Genomic DNA, 19,325 nt, shown 5'->3' on the forward strand with positions numbered 1-19,325 from the left:
TTTGTGATTGTTTCTTCATGTTTAGAATCAAGTTAAACATTTTTGGTAAAAACACTACATAGATATTTCCTTCACAGTATATTCTTTCTCAGTGCATTCCCTCCAAAAGCATATACTTTGTCTTATTGGTAATGTTTAATTCAAGAAATCTGGTATATGCCATATTTCTTTTTTTAGAGATTTGTTTTGACATTTGACAAGATTTTTGTTGTAATAAATTTTAACACTGAAATTAAAAAAATCCAAGTGATAGAGAAAAAAATTCAATGGTATGGACTAAAAGTAAATTTAGAACAACGTTACACTTTGAGGTGAGAATGTTTTTTAACTACAGAATGCCAGTATCCACAGTCTTCAGGAAAAATTGCAATAGAAATAAGGCTCCTGGCTTCGTGATCGGCACAGCACGCTGGCTGTAGTGGCTATTTGGGGGGTGAACCAACAGAAGGAAGACCTTTCTCTCTCTCTCTCTCTCTCTCTCTCTCTGTCTATAACTCTCTCTGTGTCTCTCTCTCACTGTCTAACTCTGCCTGGCAAAAAAAAAAAAAAAAAAAAAAGAAATATAGTATATAAACATGAATATGATAATGGATACAGGCATGAATGGATGGTAAAATTTTTAAAGAAAGACCATTTTCACACAAACAGGATATTTATCATTCTCAAAGCAGCACTCTCCAAAATTTTTTTTTCCCAATGCTGAAATTTTATTATCTGAAATTTATCGTTTTCATAAAACAAAACTAAAAGCAGGTATCAAAATCAGCAAAAAGGCCGGCCCTGCGGCTCACTTGGCTAATCCTCCGCCTGCAGCGCCAGCACACCGGGTTCTAGTCCCGGTCAGGGCGCAGGATTCTATCCCGGTTGCTCCTCTTCCAGGCCAGCTCTCTGCTGTGGCCCAGGAGTGCAGTGGAGGATGGCCCAAGTCTTTGGACCCTGCACTCGCACGGGAGACCAGGAGAAGCACCTGGCTCCTGGCTTCAGATCAGCGTGGTGCACCTGCTGCAGTGGCCATTAGGGGGTGGACCAACGGAAAAGGAAGACCTTTCTCTCTGTCTGTCTCTCTCTCACTGTCCATTCTGCCTGTCAAAAATAAAATAAAATAAAAAATATTTTAAAAAATCAGCAAAATGTTTGTAGAATTTCAGCACAAATTTTCACCTAAGTCAGTGATGATGAAAGTGGTATCCAAGATAAAAACTAGATGCAGGCCGATTTGTCTCTTGCCATATATAACCAGGTGGTTTGTTTTGGAGGTGCTAAATAACTTGACATAAGCACTGATTAGTTTTTGAGAAAGGATTTTTTTTCTGTGACTTCTTCCCCGCCCCCCCCCCCCAAAGAAACCTTTTATTTAATGAGTTCAAAACTCATAAGTAGAACTTTAGGAATATAGTGATTCTTCCCACCGTACCTGCCCTGTCACCCACCAACTTCTCCCTCTCCCATTCCCAGTCTCATTCTCCATTAAGATTCATTTTTTATTAACTTTATACGCAGAAGACTAACTCTATACTAAGTAAAGATTTCAACAGTTTGCACACACATGTGCAAAAAAAAAAAACTGAAACCAAGTTTTACAGTTAATTGTCATAATTCATTGAGGACAGAAGTCCTGCATGGTAAATAAGTGCACAGTGACTTCTTTTGTTAATTTAACAATTAGCACTCTTTTTTTAAAAAAAGATTTATTTTATTTTGAAATTTTTATTTATTTGAAAGACAGAGTTACAGAGAAAGGTAGAGACAGAGAAAGAGGTCTTCCATCTGCTAGTTCACTCCCCAGGTGGACACAACAGCTGGAGCTGCACCAATCCAAAGCCAGGAGCCAGGAGTTTCCTCCTGGTCTCCCATGCGGGTACAGGGGCCCAAGCATTTTGGGCCATCTTCTACTTTTTCCCATGCCATAGCAGAAAGCTGGATCAAAAAAGGAGCAGCTGGGACTAGAACCAGCACCCGTGTGGAATGCTAGCGCTTCAGCCCAGGGCTTTAACCCACTGCGCCACAGTGCCAGCCCCAACAATTAGCACTCTTATGTATTATGTCAGTGATCACCCGAGGCTCTTGACAAGAGCTGACAAGGCTATGGAAGTCTTTTGAATCCACAATCTCCGTCAATATTTAGACAGGCCATAAACAAAATGGAAGTTCACTCCTCTCTACAGAGAAAAATACATCCTTCTTTGATGGCCACTTCTTTCTACTAGGGTCTTTCTTACATAGATCCTTCATGTAGGACATTTTTTTTTTTTTTACCACAGTCTTAGTTTTCCATGCCTGAAATGCTCTCATGGGCTTTTCAGCCAGACCAAAATGCCTTAAGGCATCTGATTCTGAGGTCAGAGTGCTATTAAAAGTGATTGTCATTCTATGAGTCAGCTGTGTGGACTGCTTCCCATGTTGGAACATTGTCTCCTTTTTACTTCTATCTATTATTATTACCAGACATTTCATCTTTTTTATATGATCCCTTTAACACTTAATCCTATCTATATGATCACTTTAACATTTAATATGGTTACTTTAACACTTAAGATGGCATTTTTAGCACCAGCTTAATGGGATTTGGGATCCCATGTATGTCATATTTCTGCAATGCAAAGGTATTTTTTTCCTGTTTGGTAATTAATCACTTCTGGGGTGATTAACTTGAGATTGTATCAATATCCTGTTGCCTCAGTTACCTTTTACTCAGTGATTTTAGTATTTATTAATTCTTGCCTGGATCAATTATTTCATTAGTTGGAGGATAGGTTTTGCAAACCATTCCAGTTTAGATCATACTTTTAATTTCTAAAATTCATCAGACCATAGGATGATACCATTTTTTGCTCACCTCACCAAACACTGATGAGATTTTGTCCTGAGCCTCAGAAGGCTATCTGCCTGCTAGATAACATTCTGTCCCAGTTTACTATCGTCTGTGAGAATACTTGCAAAACAACTTTTTCAACCATTGCATAGAATTCTCATTTTTCATATTCTGATTCTAGAAAGAATCCTACTGAAGTTGGTCACTGCTCCTTGTGGGTTTACTAATTAATTCTTGCATTTTTTATGCATTTGGTTTTAATTGGTTATATTGTCCTACTTTAAGAAAAAAACATAATAGCAAAAGCAAACAAACAAGCCACCCTAGTTCTTTTGGCCCTCCATATCCTGTGTGCTTAGCATTTGATATGCAGGCAAGCAGTAATCCTGGCACATCCACTGTATGCTCTCCATTTGGACACACTGTAATTGACCTTATAATCATTTTAGCAATTTCTTATATTCTACTGTAGTAAAAATAACACTCAGAAGAACATTAGAGCTGTGTTTTAACTTGCAAATTTTTTCCCAAATTTTTAATTATTCTGTAAATTAAACTTTACTGTATCAATATGTAAAATGAGATTTAAAAGTAAGTAATCTTTGTAAGCAGGAGAAAAATTGGAATGCTTTTTTTTTTGTTAAAGATGTACTTGTTTACTTTTCAAATAAACTAGTTACAGAGAGAGAGATCTTCCATCTGCTTGTTCACTCCCAAAATGGCCCCAATGGCTGAGATTGGGCCAGGTGTAAGTCAAGAACCAGGAGCTTCCTCCAGCTCTCCACATGGGTGCAGGGGCCCAAGCATTTGGGCCATCTTCTGCTGCCTTCCCAGGTGAATTAGCAGGGAGCTAGATCAGAAGTGGAGTAGCTGGGACTTGAACCAGCACCCATATGGATGTGGGCATCTCAGGTGGCTTTAGCCTGCTATGCCACAATGCAGGCAGGATCCAAGATTCTTTCTTTTAGATTTATTTTATTCATTTGAAAGACAGAGTTACAGAGAGAGGTAGAGACACAGAGAGAGGTCTTCCATCCGGTGGTTCACTCCCCAGATGGCTGCAGTGGCTGGAGCTGCACTGATCTGAAGCCAGGAGCCAGAAGCTTCTTCTAGGTCTCCCATGCGGGTACAGGGGTCCAAGGACTTGGGCCATCTTCTACTGCTTTCCCAGGCTATAGCAGAGAGCCAGATCAGAAGAGGAGCAGCTGGGACTAAAACCGGCACCCATATGGCCCACTGTGCCACAGCACTGGTCCCCAAAATTATTTCTTAAAAAAGGTTTATTTATATTAATGCTAAAGATAGAAAAACCGAGAGAGGGAGAGAAAGAGAGAAATTCCATCTCTCCAAATGGCTATAGCAGCTGGGTTTGGGCCCTGCCCCAAAATCAGGATCCAGGAACTCCATCCAGTTCTCCCAAACAGGTAGCAGGGGTTCATGTACTCAAGCCGTCTTCCTCTGCCTTCCCAGGTGCATTAGCAAGAAGATAGATTGGAAGTGGAATAGCCAGGACTCAAACTGGAACTCTCTGGTATAGGATGCAGGGATTGGAAGTGGCTTAACCCTCTGTGTCATATTGCCAGCCCCTAAAATGGTTTTTAAGTAGACTCTATTATAGATATTTTAACTTAGTACTTTGCAGTGATCGCTCCTTTGAAAGGACACTGGGCCGGTGCCGCGGCTCACTTGGCTAATCCTCCTCCTGCAGCTCCAGCACCCTGGGTTCTAGTCTCCGTTGGGGCGCCGGATTCTGTCCCGGTTGCTCCTCTTCCAGTCCAGCTCTCTGCTGTGGCACAGGAGTGCAGTGGAGGATGGCCCACGTCTTTGGGCCCTGTACCTGCATGGGAGACCAGGAGAAGCACCTGGTTCCTGGCTTTGGATCAGTGTGGTGCGCCGGTCACAGCGCGCCGGCCACGGTGGCCATTAGGAGTGAACTAATGGAAAAGGAAGACCTTTTTCTCTGTCTCTCTATCCACTCTGCCTGTCCAAAAATAAAAAAAAATAAAAAATAAGAAAATAAAAAAAAAGGACATTGATTTTTATACTTTTCTGTTAGTGTAAATGCTGAATTCATGGAAGTAGCCTGTGGCCTTAAGTTATACAGTTTTTTGGCTACGAAGTTTAGAGTCCTTGAGGGAACTTCCAAGTATGTGTTTGTTTTGTTTTTTAAGATTTATTTATTTGTTTGAAAGGCAGAGTTACAGAGAGGGAGACAGAGGCAGAGGTGGAGAGAGAGAGAGAAGTCTCCCATTTGCTGGCTCACTCCCCAAATGGCTGCAATGCCCCAGACTGGGCCAGGCTGAATCCAGCAGCCAAAAGCTTTTACTGGGTCTCCCATGTGGGTACGGGGGCCCGAGGACTTGGGCCATCTTCTGCTGCTTTCCCAAGCACATTAGAAGGGAGCTGGATCAGAAATGGAGCAACTGGGACTCAAACTGATGCCCATGTGGGATGCTGGCACTGTAAACAGAGGCTTAACTCGCTACACCATGGTGACAGCCCCCTAGTGTGTGTTTTGTTGTTGTTGAAGACTTATTTATTTGAAAGGCAGAGTTACAGAGAGACGGAGGCAGAGAGAGAAGTCTTCGGTCTACTGGTTCACTCCCCAGATGGCTATACCGGCCAGAGCTGTGCCAATCCGAAGGGAGCCTGGGGCTTCTTCTGGGTCTCCTGAGAGGGTGCAGGGCTCAAGCACTTGGACCATCTTGTACTGCTTTCCCAGGCCATAACAGAGAGTCTGACTGGAAGTGGAGCAGCCAGGACTCAAACTTGTGTCCATATGGGATGCTAGCACCATAGGCATGGCTTTACCCACTAAGTCGTGGTGCTGGCCCCAGTGTGTGTGTGTGTGTGTGTGTGTGTGTGTGTGTGTGTGTGTGTTTAAAGATTTTATTTATTTATTTGAGAGGTAGAGTTACAGACAGTGAGAGGCAGAGACAGAGAAAGGTCTTCCTTCACTCCCCAAGTGGCCGCAACAGCCAGAGCTGTGCCGATCCGAAGCCAGGAGCCAGGTGCTTCTTCCTGGAATCCCATGTGGGTGCAGGGGCCCAAACACTTGGGCCATCCTCTACTGCTTTACCAGGCCACAGCAGAGAGCTGGATTGGAAGAGGAGCAGCCAGGACTAGAACTGGCACCCATATGAGATGCCACCGCTGCAGGTAGAGGATTAACCTACTGTGCCATGACGCCGGCCCCCACAGTGTATTTTTAAGTACTTTCCAGTAATCATAGTGTTTTTTTTTTAAATATTTATTTACTTATTTATTTATTTTAGAAGTCAGAGTTACAGAGAGAGAGGGAAAGAGACAGAAATCTCCTGTTTACTGATTCACTCCCAAGATGGCTGCAGTGGCCAGCGCTGGGTCACAAGGAAGCCAGAGGTTTCATCCAGCTCTCCCACATGGGTGCAAGGACCCAAACACTTGGGCCATTCTCTGCTGATTTTCCCAGGCCATTAACAGAGAGATGGATCAGAAGTGGAACAGGAGGGACATGAACTGGCACCCACATGGGATGCCAGCATCACAGGCGGCACATCACCTGCTACTTTGCGATGCAAATCCCAATTATAGAAATTTTAAAATAGATCATTGCATTGGATTTTTTTAAATTTAAGTTGGAAATCTGAAGACTTCTCTGAGGCTAGAGTTCAGTTTAGTTTGGATTATTGGAGAATACTGGGGACTAATGAAACTGCATATAGGCCGGCACCGCAGCTCAATAGGCTAATCCTCCACCTAGCGGTGCCGGCACACCGGGTTCTAGTCCTGGTTGGGGCGCCGGATTCTTTCCTGGTTGCCCCTCTTCCAGGCCAGCTCTCTGCTGTAGCCTGGGAAGGCAGTGGAGGATGGCCCAAGAGCTTGGGCCCTGCACCCCTTGGGAGACCAAGATAAGTACCTGGCTCCTGCCATTGGATCAGCGCGGTACACTGGCCGCAGCACTCCAGCCGTGGCGGCCATTGGAGGGTGAACCAATGGCAAAAGGAAGAACTTTCTCTCTGTCTCTCTCTCTCTTTCTCTCTCACTATCCACTCTGCCTGTCAAAAAAAAAAAAAGAAAAAAAAAAGAAACTGCATATAAAACGATATGTTAAATAGGATTTATTCACTCAACCAAATGTGCTTTTTGTTCATTTGAGTCCAAAATAACAATATTTTTAATAGGATTTAAGGTTTAACAACAGAGTTGGACTTTATATTAAATATTATATAGCTCAAGTGTTTCTAGTGTGAAGAGGGGTCACACAAATATCAGTTTCACCTTAGAAAAGTTTTAATGATTCACTTTAATCTAGTTTCTATTTCCTAAATAAATTTTATTGGATGTTAGATCTATAAAGGAACACCCTGAGCTGACATGCTCCTAGTCTGGGGCTTCTCTGTTCTCCCACCTCATCACACAGGAAGCAGGCAGTGTCTAACCTAACTAAAAGAAAGGTCAGCTTTCTTGGGCATGTAATTTCTGCTGTTGTAATCTGTATATGGAAACATTTTCATTTCATTGTGATCCTCAGGGTGTATAGTCTTAGATCTAACAAACAACAAATTACAATACTTTAAATAATTTGTGATTTTTGCTGATGTGACAAGATTAGACTTTTGATTATTTTTGTAATATTTCTATATTTGCTTTTTAAGAGATATGTTTATATTCTTGGCCATATAATTTCAGATATAACTTTCAGCACATTATCAGCTTAGCTTCTTTTGAGAATCAAATTCATCAGCAAATTTACCCTTGATATATTTTCATGGTATATTCACCAATTCTAAACTTTGACATTGCAAATACATTGTAGATATTGATGTTAAGTTTTTTTGTTTGTTACTTAGAAAATAAACTTACCTATGACAAATGGTAGCAAATGAAGTATTTAAAAATTGTTATTTTCAGCTGTTCTTTTTATGGTGTAGAGAAACTTACTTGACTACATTGATATAATATTAAGAACCTGTGGATTTCCTTTTCAAATTTTTTAGTCTGAATTATTTTTATCAAATTGGCAATTTTACTCTTCTAGTTTCCTTGTTAAATTTGTGCTACATCTTATAACTTGTTTCTCCCTTTTTCCTATCTCTCCTTTTTTTTTTCTTTACCTTACTGTTCCTCCAATTTTATCCCCTTACATCAGACAAAGCACACAGGCTAAAAATGACAAGATTAGGATTGTTACAGCTTTCTCTGATGTTGACTATGAAGAACAAGAAGATATATATGAGGAAATGGAAGGGAAAATATCACAAGACTTTCTAGAAAATAGTAACATGAACTTGAAGGAAGCAGAGGTAAAAGCAATTAGGAACCTTTCAAAAACTGATAGATACTGCAGTCAACACAAGCGATCAAAATATAAGAATTTGCAAAAGATACCATCTCAGAGCCAACAAACAGAATTCTCTAATGTCTTTAATTTTGATTATAAGTTTGAAACACCAGTTTTCTCCAGATATCCTCAGAAATATGATACAATAGATAGGAGAAGAAAAAAGAAACCCTTATACAATTATTTTGAAGATACTAAAAGAAGGCAATATGTTGATGGATATGGCACTAAGACCAGCTTCAAAAATACTATTGATACTGAAAAATATAACCTATGTGACATTAAGAAGAATCAACATTATCCAGTTTTGCTCCCCTATAAAAATGGATTTGTGGTTAAGAGTGACATGTGGCCCACTCTGTTAGAAAGTCATGATTATGATAGGCCTGGTTGTTTAAGCAACTGTGAAAAGTCATCAGGTGCAAACCAGCATGACACTAATTTCAGTACACTGGATATTCTTGAAGATTCTACTAGTAGTAGTTCTGATGAACTTCTACTTTCCTCCACTTGTGATAAGCAAGAAGGTTTATTGTCACCAGCATGGCATCCATCCAGTGCCCATCATATTGGTGATATTCCTGAAGAATATTATGTAGGAAATTCAGCCTTGCCATTACAAAAGATGGATTGTGATGCAAACACAGTTGGAGATCTGTCTGGATGCTCCATGGAAGAGATGACCCCTTCCTCTATTGGGGGTCCCAAGGAAGACTATATTGATACAATGGATGAGCTTCAGTGTTTGGTAGAAACGGTGTCAGAATATTTAGCAGAGAAGGAAGAGGAGATTAATAGATTTGGTTCCCTTTCAAAAGCTAAAAATACACAGAAACAGAGTAATACTATTGATAACACAGAACAGAAAATGCCTGGGGATCATATACCACATTTAACCAGTGTCGTGAATGACAAAGACAAGTCCATCTCTTTCCCTGAACTGAGTGGGGTCAAGTGTGCTGTTGGTTCTTTGTTAAGTTCACTCACAGAAAAGGTGGGTTCAGGCACAAAGCATCTAACAGCCTCTGTGGAAAAGCTGGTACATTCAGTTCCAGAGAAAACAGAAACTCTTAATCAAGTAGAGACAGTTAATTTGGAATCTAGGTCCAGTGACAAGTCAGTAGTGGAGCAGGATCTTCCCATGCAGTCTTCATTATCCCATCAAGGAGTTGTTAGCAAGGATATCAGCAAACATGGCAAAACCTCTGACAGTGAAGGCAATAAAACTGGTGATTTAAGCTTTCAGGATACAACAGAAACTATTGGAAGGGACTCGGCTTCCCAGAGTCAGAGTTCAGTTATTAAGTCTGTTTTCAGCCTGTTGAATCCGTTAAAGATCTTTTCAGAAAAGGAGGAAACAAAAAAAGATGACCCAAGCAAGCCCCTGAGGAAGGAAAGTTTTGTTGGGTGTGGTTTAGCGTCAAATCAAAGTGAAGAAACCTTTAACAATCACAGTAGTAGTATAGTTCCTTTAGAAAAGAAAGATGGAGAAACCACAGATGGCTTCCAAATGCCCACAAGGGAGGATTCGCTGCACTTCCAAGTGGCCAGTGAACCTCCAGATGTACCTAGTTCTGCAAGTAAAAAAGGTGATATTGAGAATCTGTTGGAAGGAAAACTCTGTGAGGATCTTTCTCTTTTACCAGATAAAACAGAAGTATGTACCAAAGAAACTTCAGTACCTCTTTGTGTAGCTGGCAGTGTAACTGCAAAAAAAGAGGCTTCTTCGCAGCCATTAAAGAATGACAGAGTTACTAATGATGATGATTTCCTTGAGCCACTCAGAAAATCGTTTAGCCAGTTTTTGCTCACTTCCCCTGAGATCTGTTCAAAGGAAACCTTGTCAGAATCTGTGAACATTCACCAGCTAGAGGAAGATGGACGGGAAAGGAATGCTAAGAAAGATGGACAGTCTTTTTCCTTTAGTGGAAAACTGCATATCCCATTTTTTAGAGTTCCTAGTCATTCTGAAAACCATCAAGATTTAAAAGAGAAAGGAAGTATTTTTCCTTTGTTTAAATTTCCTTTCACCGACAGACATAACGCTGATAATGACCAAAGTTTTCATGGTTCAGCAGTAACAACTGGTAATGAGCTGCAAAGAAATTGCCATGAAGATGCCAAACTTACTTCAGTAAAATCAAATTCAGCTCCAAATATTCATAATGATCTAGGGAAATTTGGTAGTACAGAGAACTCTAATAAAAATGACCAAATAAATTGTCCTGTAGGTGCCAAACTTAGTTCAATAAAATCTAGTTCAGTTCCCAGTATTCATAATGACCTAGAGAAACTTGACTGTACAGAGGAATCTAATAAGAATGACCAAATAAAATGTCCTGAAGATGCCAAATTTAAAATGTCTAATTCAGCCCTAAATAATCTTGGGAAATTTGGGACTATAGAGGAATTAAATTCAGGTGATCACACAGAAATAGAGAATTATGAAAGAGATACTTTGGCCATCCCTGGAGTTGAGCCCAATGAACATATAACTCCAAATCCTTCAGACGTTGAGAATCTTACCCAAGTGACATCTTCAACAGTATCAAGCTCTTCATTAAAGTTTATTTCTACCATTTCAAAATCTACTTTGGTAGATGAAATTAATGAAGACAAAGCAGTAGATAAAACTTCCCAAAAAAGAATGCAAGGAGGGCTCCTTTCTGGCCTTTTTAGCAGGTTTTCTTCTTCTGAAAACTTGTCTAGTCAACAAGAATTAAATTTGAAAAAGGGTGATTTCCATCAAAAGAATAATACCCCAAACTTGATCTCTGGAATATTTAACTTGATATCAAATAGTAGTGTGAGTGGTTGTAAACCAGGTGAAGCAAAGTTCATGCCTGTAGGTGATACTAAAAGCTTGAATGGAGATAAACATTTATCCATGGATGAAGCCCCTGCTACTTCATGTATGACTTCTAAGAACCAGAGGAATTGTGTTGAAAAACCTCAAACTTCTGACTTCATAAAAAACTTCTCATCATTACCTAAAGAAAACAAAGCATCATCAGATGTGTGGGTTGATAATCACTGTTGCCCTTCTACATGGAAAAACCAGCAAGGTGAAAAGCATTGCTCTTCCTCTGAGAACACAGTGCTTCCGTGTACTCCAATTGCTGAACAGGGCCTTTTAGATGAATCTTTGGCTAAGAGGCCAATACCAAATCACGTTTATAAAGCAGAAGTCCATGAAAATTCAAGTAAATTAAATTCACCTATACTAAGTGCTAACATTTTAAAGGAATCAAACCACTCTCAGTCCTTTGAAGGGATGAACAATCCTTTGTGTTTTGAATGGGACTCTGACATAAAAGATTTCTCTAAAAATTCCAGAAAGCTTCAGCCAATTTATTATATGTTGAATCAAAATACATTTCCATCAGCAGATGCTTTCTTGTGGCCTGACTCAGAAAACTCAGCAATAAATTTTTGCCAAAAAGATCAAAATACAAATATCTTAGAGTGGAGAACAAATCCGAACAGTGTCATTTGGTGTGACTTACCATATGAATCACCCAACCATTTAGCATTTAATGAAGATTACTTATTAAGAGGTGATATGTGGGCAGCTAACTCACTATATGGAAATTCTGATCATCTTCCAGTTAACGAAAGAAAGAATTCACTAAATGAATTGCCTATTGATTTAAGTTGTACTTCAGATTATGAGATTACATATCCTGTAGTTGATCAACAATCATTAAGAATGGATGAATACTTCGTTTTTTCAAGTTTTGGTTATGAATACCAGGAATGGTTGTCATATCTTGAAAATGGAATATGGTGGCCATCTGAGGATGGAGATTATGGGTATTATATGTTCCATGATGGCCAATATATCTATTCTCTCCTCACTGATCCTACTGGTCAGTATGCATATTTATTTATACCTGATTATACTTATCAAGAGTATATGAGTTGTGATTTACAGACAAATGACCCAACAGATGTTATGTTGGATGGCAGTGTTTTTTCTGCCTGTGATTTTAAAGTATTTGGCAAGAATGATGAAATATTGTATGTTGAAGAGCAAGCAGTTGATGATCCTCTTGATTTATCTGTACCTTTGCCAAGAAGTAAAGGACCATTATATCTAAATTTAGAAAGTTTTTCACAAGTTCTTGAAGAGTCAGGTTATGACCAAAGGGATCAACCATTAGATTTTTCAGGCTATCCTCAAAAATTTAAAGGAAATTTTAGATCTTTCAAAGATAGGCCATATGGTTCTGAAAACCTTGAATATACTTTAGATCTCAGAAATCAGTCCCAAACTATTAGTAATCATATCTTAAATAGAGATCAGCTTATAGAGAGAGGTGAGAACCAACATACAGCTAAAGATTCATCAGTTCACCTTTCCCTGTCCAATTGGCCTCAGTCATCTTCTAAAGAAGCTTCCTCCTTGGTTCATCCTGAAATTATGCACAAAGGCTCACAGCAAGCAGAAGAGACATCATCAGTGAACAAGGTGACTCCAGTGTTTTCTGTTTTGGATGCTTTGGTTAAAAGCACTTTGACTTTTGATAAAGGTGAATCCTTAGACTCTTTGGTCATGCAGAAAATGGATCAGCAGTCAAAACTAACAGAACTCACAAATGATGATCATAGGTTGTTAATCTCAAATAGGCAATTAAAGGATAGCTTCCGAAAGGAGGAAGAAAGTTCTCTTAAGGATTCAGAGATTATATCTGGTGTTCAGCAAGCAGAATTTACTGAGAAGATAAGGCAAGAATTCCCTTTAAATCAAAACAATCATGTGAAAAACCAAAATTTGCTAAAATCTGGCTTCCTGGTAAGTCATACAGCTCCTCAGACAAAATCGGGGAGGGAAGATGATGAAGTCATTACAGTTGACTCAAGTTCAGATTTTCTTGCACCGCCATTTAGAAGGGATGAGCACAAGAATTGTGAGCTTTTCCAGGACCAGGCTTCCACAGAATCGGAGAAAGCATTGTTTAAAAGTGCATTGAAATTCTTTGGTCGAGGAGAAGAACCTTCAGCAAGTAAAATAGCAAATGAAAAACAGGCATCTGGATTTTTGAACCTCTTTAAAACCCATGTGAATAAAGAAGGATCATCAGACTTGGAAAGGGATGGTGTTAAAAGTGAAAAGGTATCATCTCAGGAAAAAAAAGAAACTTCTGGTGTTTCCAATTTTTTTGGTACCCTTGGAGATTTCTTTAAAACCAATGTGTCTCCTTTACAGACAACTGAAAGTAAGTCTGTTACTTCAATGACTGGGAAGGATGAGGTCATGTCAGGCCATAATCCCACTCAGCTTGCTAGTCAGGATGTTGGGAACTTTTCTGCTGCACCGGTTTCCTCTAAAAGGAAGGTTAGAGGTAGAAGTTTGAACAAACAGACTACTATTGACGAAAGTGGGCTAAAGGAAGCATCAGTAGGGGAAATCCCAGGTAGTAATCTGGTTGAGGAAGAGATACCCTTCAGAGACCACCTCCTCCAGAAATCACCAAATCCATCTTTCTCAACAAGTAGTCTCAGAGAATCTTCCAGAGATTCTTCAATAGAAACTAGAGGAGTGTCTACAGTGACAGAAATTTCAAGGAGTAATACAATATCTTTTGATACTCTGAGCAGAAGAAATTCAAATGAACAAGATCATTTTCTTGACAAAGACTGTAGTTTTTCAACTGCCACAACATCCCCATCCCAATCAGAATTGCCAACCAGAAAGAGTATATTTTCTTTCTTGACTGGTTCTGAAAAATCTGAGAATAGAGCCTCTGCTTCTCTACCAAGAGCCAAGTCTCAAGCGGAAGGGCTATTCACACTTCCCTCCTTTTTTTCCAGTACCAGCTCAAGCATCAAGAAGGATGCGTCTCCTAACAGCTCTACCTTTAGTTTCTTCAGCTTGTCCTTTTTGGGTGAAAAGCAACAGACTCCTAGGGAAAAACAAAACCTTGTAACTGTTGCACCAGTGACTTCCCAGCCCTGTAAGAAGCCACCTGTTTTTGTAGACACTAATGGTACAGTAACTAGAGAAGGTTTCACAGGTCATAGAGCTAGCATAGCCCAGGAAGTAGTTCATGAACAGCAAATGGCCCCTTGTATTTTCGATAGCGATACTGTGGAGGATACTTCCCTTGTAGATGAGCTCAGTGTAGAGAAAACTCAGGAAAAACTGGGAACTGGTAATGAACCGGAGACATCTTCAGATTTCCAGATGAATCAGTTGCAAAAAGACATTGCTCCTGCTTCACCGGAGCTTGGGGAAGATACTGAAGCATCCCTTGCTGGTCCAAATACCCTTGGGGTAGCTCTCCATGAAGAAGAGGCTGTCAGCTTGAAAGCCTTCCCTAGTGACTCACTGACCAAATCTTTTTCACATGGCAACCAGTTTATCGAAAAGCTCAATGATTTAGACAGTTGTAATAACCACCACCAAAATGAAAGACTTACTAGTGACCCATTGAACCTGCCGTTGGAAGAGGTCCCTGGTGAGATCCCTCTGCAGACTCAGAAGCCGGCCTCTTCCTCTACAGAGCCAGGAGATGCAGTGCATCTCCATAACCACGATGCAGATAAAGAGGAAGATAAATCAGTGTTAGACTCTTCTGTAGAAATGCTTTCAGGGTTTGTGACTAAAGTAAAATCTTTCTCTGGGTGTTTGATTGAACCTCCAAAATCTTTCTCTGGACTTTTTACCTCTCCTAAATCACCAAAGAAAAACCCTGTTTTCTCTCTTTCTCCGAATGTGTCATCACCACGCCTCAAAGGGGAGTTATTTGGAATTTTCAAAAGTACCAAATCAGAGGCATGCAAGCAAGAGTCTTCTGTCCCTACTTCATGGCTTCAAAATGGTTGTTCCAGAGATGCTGTAGGATCAGGGCCTCCAGATAGTTTGTGGAGAGAAGCTGCGTCTGAAGCACCCAATTCAGAATCTACTCTCGGTGACGGTAGAATGACTGTGTTTAATGCAGCGTCAGAATCAGATAACTTGACAGATAATCATAAACTAACAGCCAAAGTGGAAGACAGTCATACTCCTGAAAATACTCCAGAACCCGAAGGCTCAGAAATAGTTGCTACATCTTCTGTCTCAGAGGAAGATACTGGACAAGGAGTATTGTCTCTGAGTGACGAAGGAGACATGGGGATGTTGCAGGGCACAGACACAGAGGCATCAATGGAAGCAGAACATATTTTATTGCCAACACAGTCATATCCAGATCCTACCTGGATTCCCAAAGAGTCTCCTCCTTCAGTACAGCCATCTCTCCCTCCTGAACCAGCCTCAGCTTTTCAGACTGCCCCCACAGACCTCGATGTCTTGGAGCTGCAGGCAACCAATTCACTAGAAACCAATACTGCATTATCCAATGAGGCAAGTGTCAACCAGGGCATTGCACCAGAAACCCAAGAGCATCTTTCTCATCCTCTGCCAGAGGAACCTATGCTTTGTGCCAAAGAAAGTTGTGGGATACTTCATACCCAGAAAGATCCACCTGCAGTCCTCCAGGAAACAGAGCAGCCAAAACCTCATTTTGAAATCCCAAAAATGACCAGTTGGCCAAAGCTTGGCTTCTCATCCTCTGTTGCTGACCATGGGAAACCGTTGAGCTCTTTCTTTTCCTCACCTTCACCCTCTGACAGTAAAGCAGCAGAGACTGGTTTAATGTCCGGTTTTAAGAAGTTGTCAACTATATTTGAGGGAGGTGGTGAGGGGAAAGGGAGTGTGTTGGCAAGCGATCCCAAACTAGTGTTTGGAAGGAAGCTGGATTTTTCATTTCCATGGCCAAAAGAGAACAAAGGGGGTCCTGCACAAATGCCTGCAGAGCCCTGCCCTCCAGTCTTGGTTATCAGCAATAATGGAGACCTGAATACCACAGAGACAAACAAAACTTTGCAGTCTTATCAAACATCTGAGGCTGGTGCTGAGCCAGCTAAGGTGTGTACTCAGTCTTCGGGGACTGCTGAGCAGCTGGAGGACCAGCCAAGTGTCTGTGTTAATAGGATTTCAGGGCCTGAGGAAGTAGAAAACCAGCAGGAAATACTAGCAACTGGAGAACACCAAGATACCAAAGGCAACTTCTCTGGCTCCACCTGTCCTTCAGGGAAATGTGAGGAAGAGCATTGCACTGTTCCTGAGCTACTTCACCAACCAGAAAAACAAGAAGAGGAGGCACCATCTGCTAGCACTGACTCGGTTTCCAATGCACAGCAGCCAGTCACTCTGAATGGCATCGAGGAACCAATGACCGGCAAAAGGCTTGTTTTCAATTCAAGCATCATAAATGGTTTTAAGGAATTGACCATTTATGATGCCAGAGACTTAGTGGTAGATTAATCATAGCTTGCTTTTTATCCTTCCTGTGTCTTTTCTAGCCTCTGAGTTTCATGTTAAAGGGGTTAAGTAGCAAGAAAACCAATGTGTGGGTATTTTCATCCTCTCTCTTCTCTCTAGTGCCAAATGTAATTCATTTTTTGGAACAAGGCACTTCCTGCTTAAAGGAAAGACCAGGGCTTGAGATTTACTTACTGTGGTTTATTCTGCCTTATATAATGTGAAGTGGAGAAGAGAGAGCAGAAAGAGGCAGCAGGTAGTTGAGTGGTATGTGTTAATTATAACTACATCTTAGGCTGCTTCCGTGGGCCTTAGGCACCTGTATCTTGTAGAAGATGGAGAGAGGCCTACATTTTGTTTTTTCAAGTCTTCTAAGGTTCTTCCTCCAGTGGCAATGAGGGCATTAAGTAAAATACATGGTGCAAAGGATGACCTGGGATAGTATATATTCCATATGGATTTACATCGTTCCTTCCAGAATAAAAGTCTGATACCAGGGCATAGCAGTATTTCAGATTGAAGAACTACAGCAAAGGATAGCTCTGAGTTTCTATGAGACTTTACTCAAAACACTTACCAGACACCAGTCTCTTTGCTGTACCCCTTTTGATTGGATATTTCCAATACTCTCAATGACATCATTGTAGCATTCATGTTGGTGAGATAGTTCCCCTGTGGAATTTCTTAGTCCTGGTCTCCATCTTCCAGTGGCTTCCATTATCTCATCCTGCAGAAGGCAGAGATAATTGAAAGAACATGTCCACACTCCTTTTGCTCTTAAGGTACACATATACACAATTTACAGTCATAGAGGCAGAAATGGGAACCACATTTTAATAAATAATAGAAAAAAGTGGAATTCATTACTACAGTTTATTATGTGTAAATTAGAAAGTGTTAATTTTAGGTACTGGATAAGTTTTTTTTGGAAGACAAACAATTTTAGATAAGCAATCAGCTATCTTAATTCTTAATCCTAATCATAAAAAGCACATTAAGGTAAAACATTCTTTAGAATCAATTGCAGGCTGAGGTTAAGTGTTGGAGGATAGCTTGTTGTGTTTTTTCCTGTTGTGGTTCTGCTGAATGTAGATAAATTCTTCTAGGTTATGAAGTTTGGTCCACCCTTCCCAGGAACCCGCTGCTTATGATTCCTCCATTAGTACACTTTTGTGCTGGTCCCTGGTTCGCATTTATTTATTCATCTCTCTTTGTCTCATTTTCACAGCCCCACCAGCAGCAGTAGGTATGGCTCCTCCTGTAATGTGAGTCAAGGAAGCTCTCAGCTGAGTGAACTAGACCAGTATCATGAACAGGATGACGACCGTCGAGAGAGGGACTCTATTCATTCCTACCACAGCTCTGGCAGCCTTTCCAGAGATGGCCAAGCAGGTTTTGGAGAACAAGAGAAAGCCTTGGAGGTGACAGGTAAAGCAGAGAAGGGGAAAACATGTGAACCCAAGGAGATGAACGAAGATGCTACAACCCTTCCTCCCCCAGATCTGGTGCTACACAAAGACCACATCGTAGGCCCCCAGGAGAGGTGGGTGATGGCTATCTTAAGGAGCCTACTTTGCTTCCTCAATACCTGTTCTGTGGTAGATTATGAGTGCTTTTCATTGGTTTCCCTACATCTGGGTGTAGTGGTATCATGACACCCAGGCTTAAGTTTATAATAATTCCTTTGGCTATTGGTGTAATTCCCTAGATATTTTTTGGATCTCTAAAGAACCCTTGGGTTCTTTGTATCCAGTGAGCTGCAACATACCAGGACTTCTTGAGTCTGTAGTTTGTGGCTTACTGGTTGACCCACATACAGCAGTCTCTTGAGTCAGGAACTGACCTGAGCCTTGCAGGTTATTTCATTCACTGAGGGTTGCTTTGCCTGGTGTCCTAGCATATTCATATTTTACCTTTGTTTTGGCTCTTTTGTTTTCCGCTGGCTAAGAAAATTAAGGCAGAATTGATAAAGGATTGACCTAGAAACCAGACTTAACCCACCCCTCTGCCTCCTCAGGGCCTAGCAGTATGCCTGGGAGTTGGTATTTGGGGAAAGAAAAATGTAAAACTTATTAACAGTCTTATAATGAACCTTCATATAGAGTTTGTGTGTTGTTATTAAATTTGCTTAGGGTAGCTGATAGGTTAGAGGAGAGCAGGTCTCTTAATCTTGGTACCATTGACATTTTGGGCCAGATTATTCTTTGTTATGGGATGCTGTTGTATGCATTATAGGATGTTTTGTAACATTCTTGCCCTTTGCATGCCAGCAACTCCCAATTGTGACAACCAAAAGTATTTTCTGATCTTGCCAGATTGCCCCCAGTTAAAAACCACTGGGAGAGTGATAAGGGTAGGGCATGGTTTAGATTCTTAAATTTTGGTGTATAATAATAAAACCTGTAACTGAAAGATCAGTGCCATGAATACTTTTTAATAGTAAAAGTTAATAGAGAGTGGTTGGGGCTTCTATACAATCACTGGATTAATGGATGTTCATTTACCTCTCTGAAGGTTTAGACTTACTTTCTCTTCTCCTTCCCCTTCCCTGGTTGTTAGTCCTTGCTGGTGGCTCATGTAATGGGTAAGACAACAACCAGGAGACTGAGCTCTGGACCAGCCTTCTCACTGAGTTGATGACCCACAGGGGGTTGGCTGTTCGTGGAGGGCTCCTGGTAGAGGAACAGGTGCCCAGCATGAGTGCTTGTCCTTTTCTACCAGTTGTGCCCTCTCATGTCTTAGCAAGTGAAACTCAATTCTGCCTTGGCCAGAAGTGTCTGCCAATGTTTTACAACATTGACCCGTCTTTTTTACATCTAACACACACACACACACACACACACACACACACACACACTCTTAGTGGACATTCAGCTGCTGCT

The 19,325-nt window shown here is 40.8% G+C and overlaps 1 protein-coding gene across 24 annotated transcripts in view; it reads left to right on the plus strand.

Annotated features, from left to right (window-relative positions):
• The window catches only part of UNC13B (unc-13 homolog B), a 261,972-nt gene that overhangs the window by 162,887 nt on the left and 79,760 nt on the right, over positions 1-19,325 (plus strand). For 12 of the 24 annotated variants that reach the window (XM_070053821.1, XM_070053828.1, XM_070053846.1 and 9 more), the window contains 2 exons: positions 7,944-16,367; positions 17,672-17,986. In XM_070053821.1, coding sequence (XP_069909922.1) covers positions 7,944-16,367; positions 17,672-17,986 — 8,739 coding nt within the window. The remainder of the gene's footprint in view (positions 1-7,943; positions 16,368-17,671; positions 17,987-19,325) is intronic. The other 12 variants (XM_070053890.1, XM_070053873.1, XM_070053879.1 and 9 more) reach the window with 1 other exon arrangement.

Source organism: Oryctolagus cuniculus, chromosome 1, assembly GCF_964237555.1.
Source record: "Oryctolagus cuniculus chromosome 1, mOryCun1.1, whole genome shotgun sequence".
Classification (NCBI taxonomy): Eukaryota; Metazoa; Chordata; class Mammalia; order Lagomorpha; family Leporidae; genus Oryctolagus; species Oryctolagus cuniculus.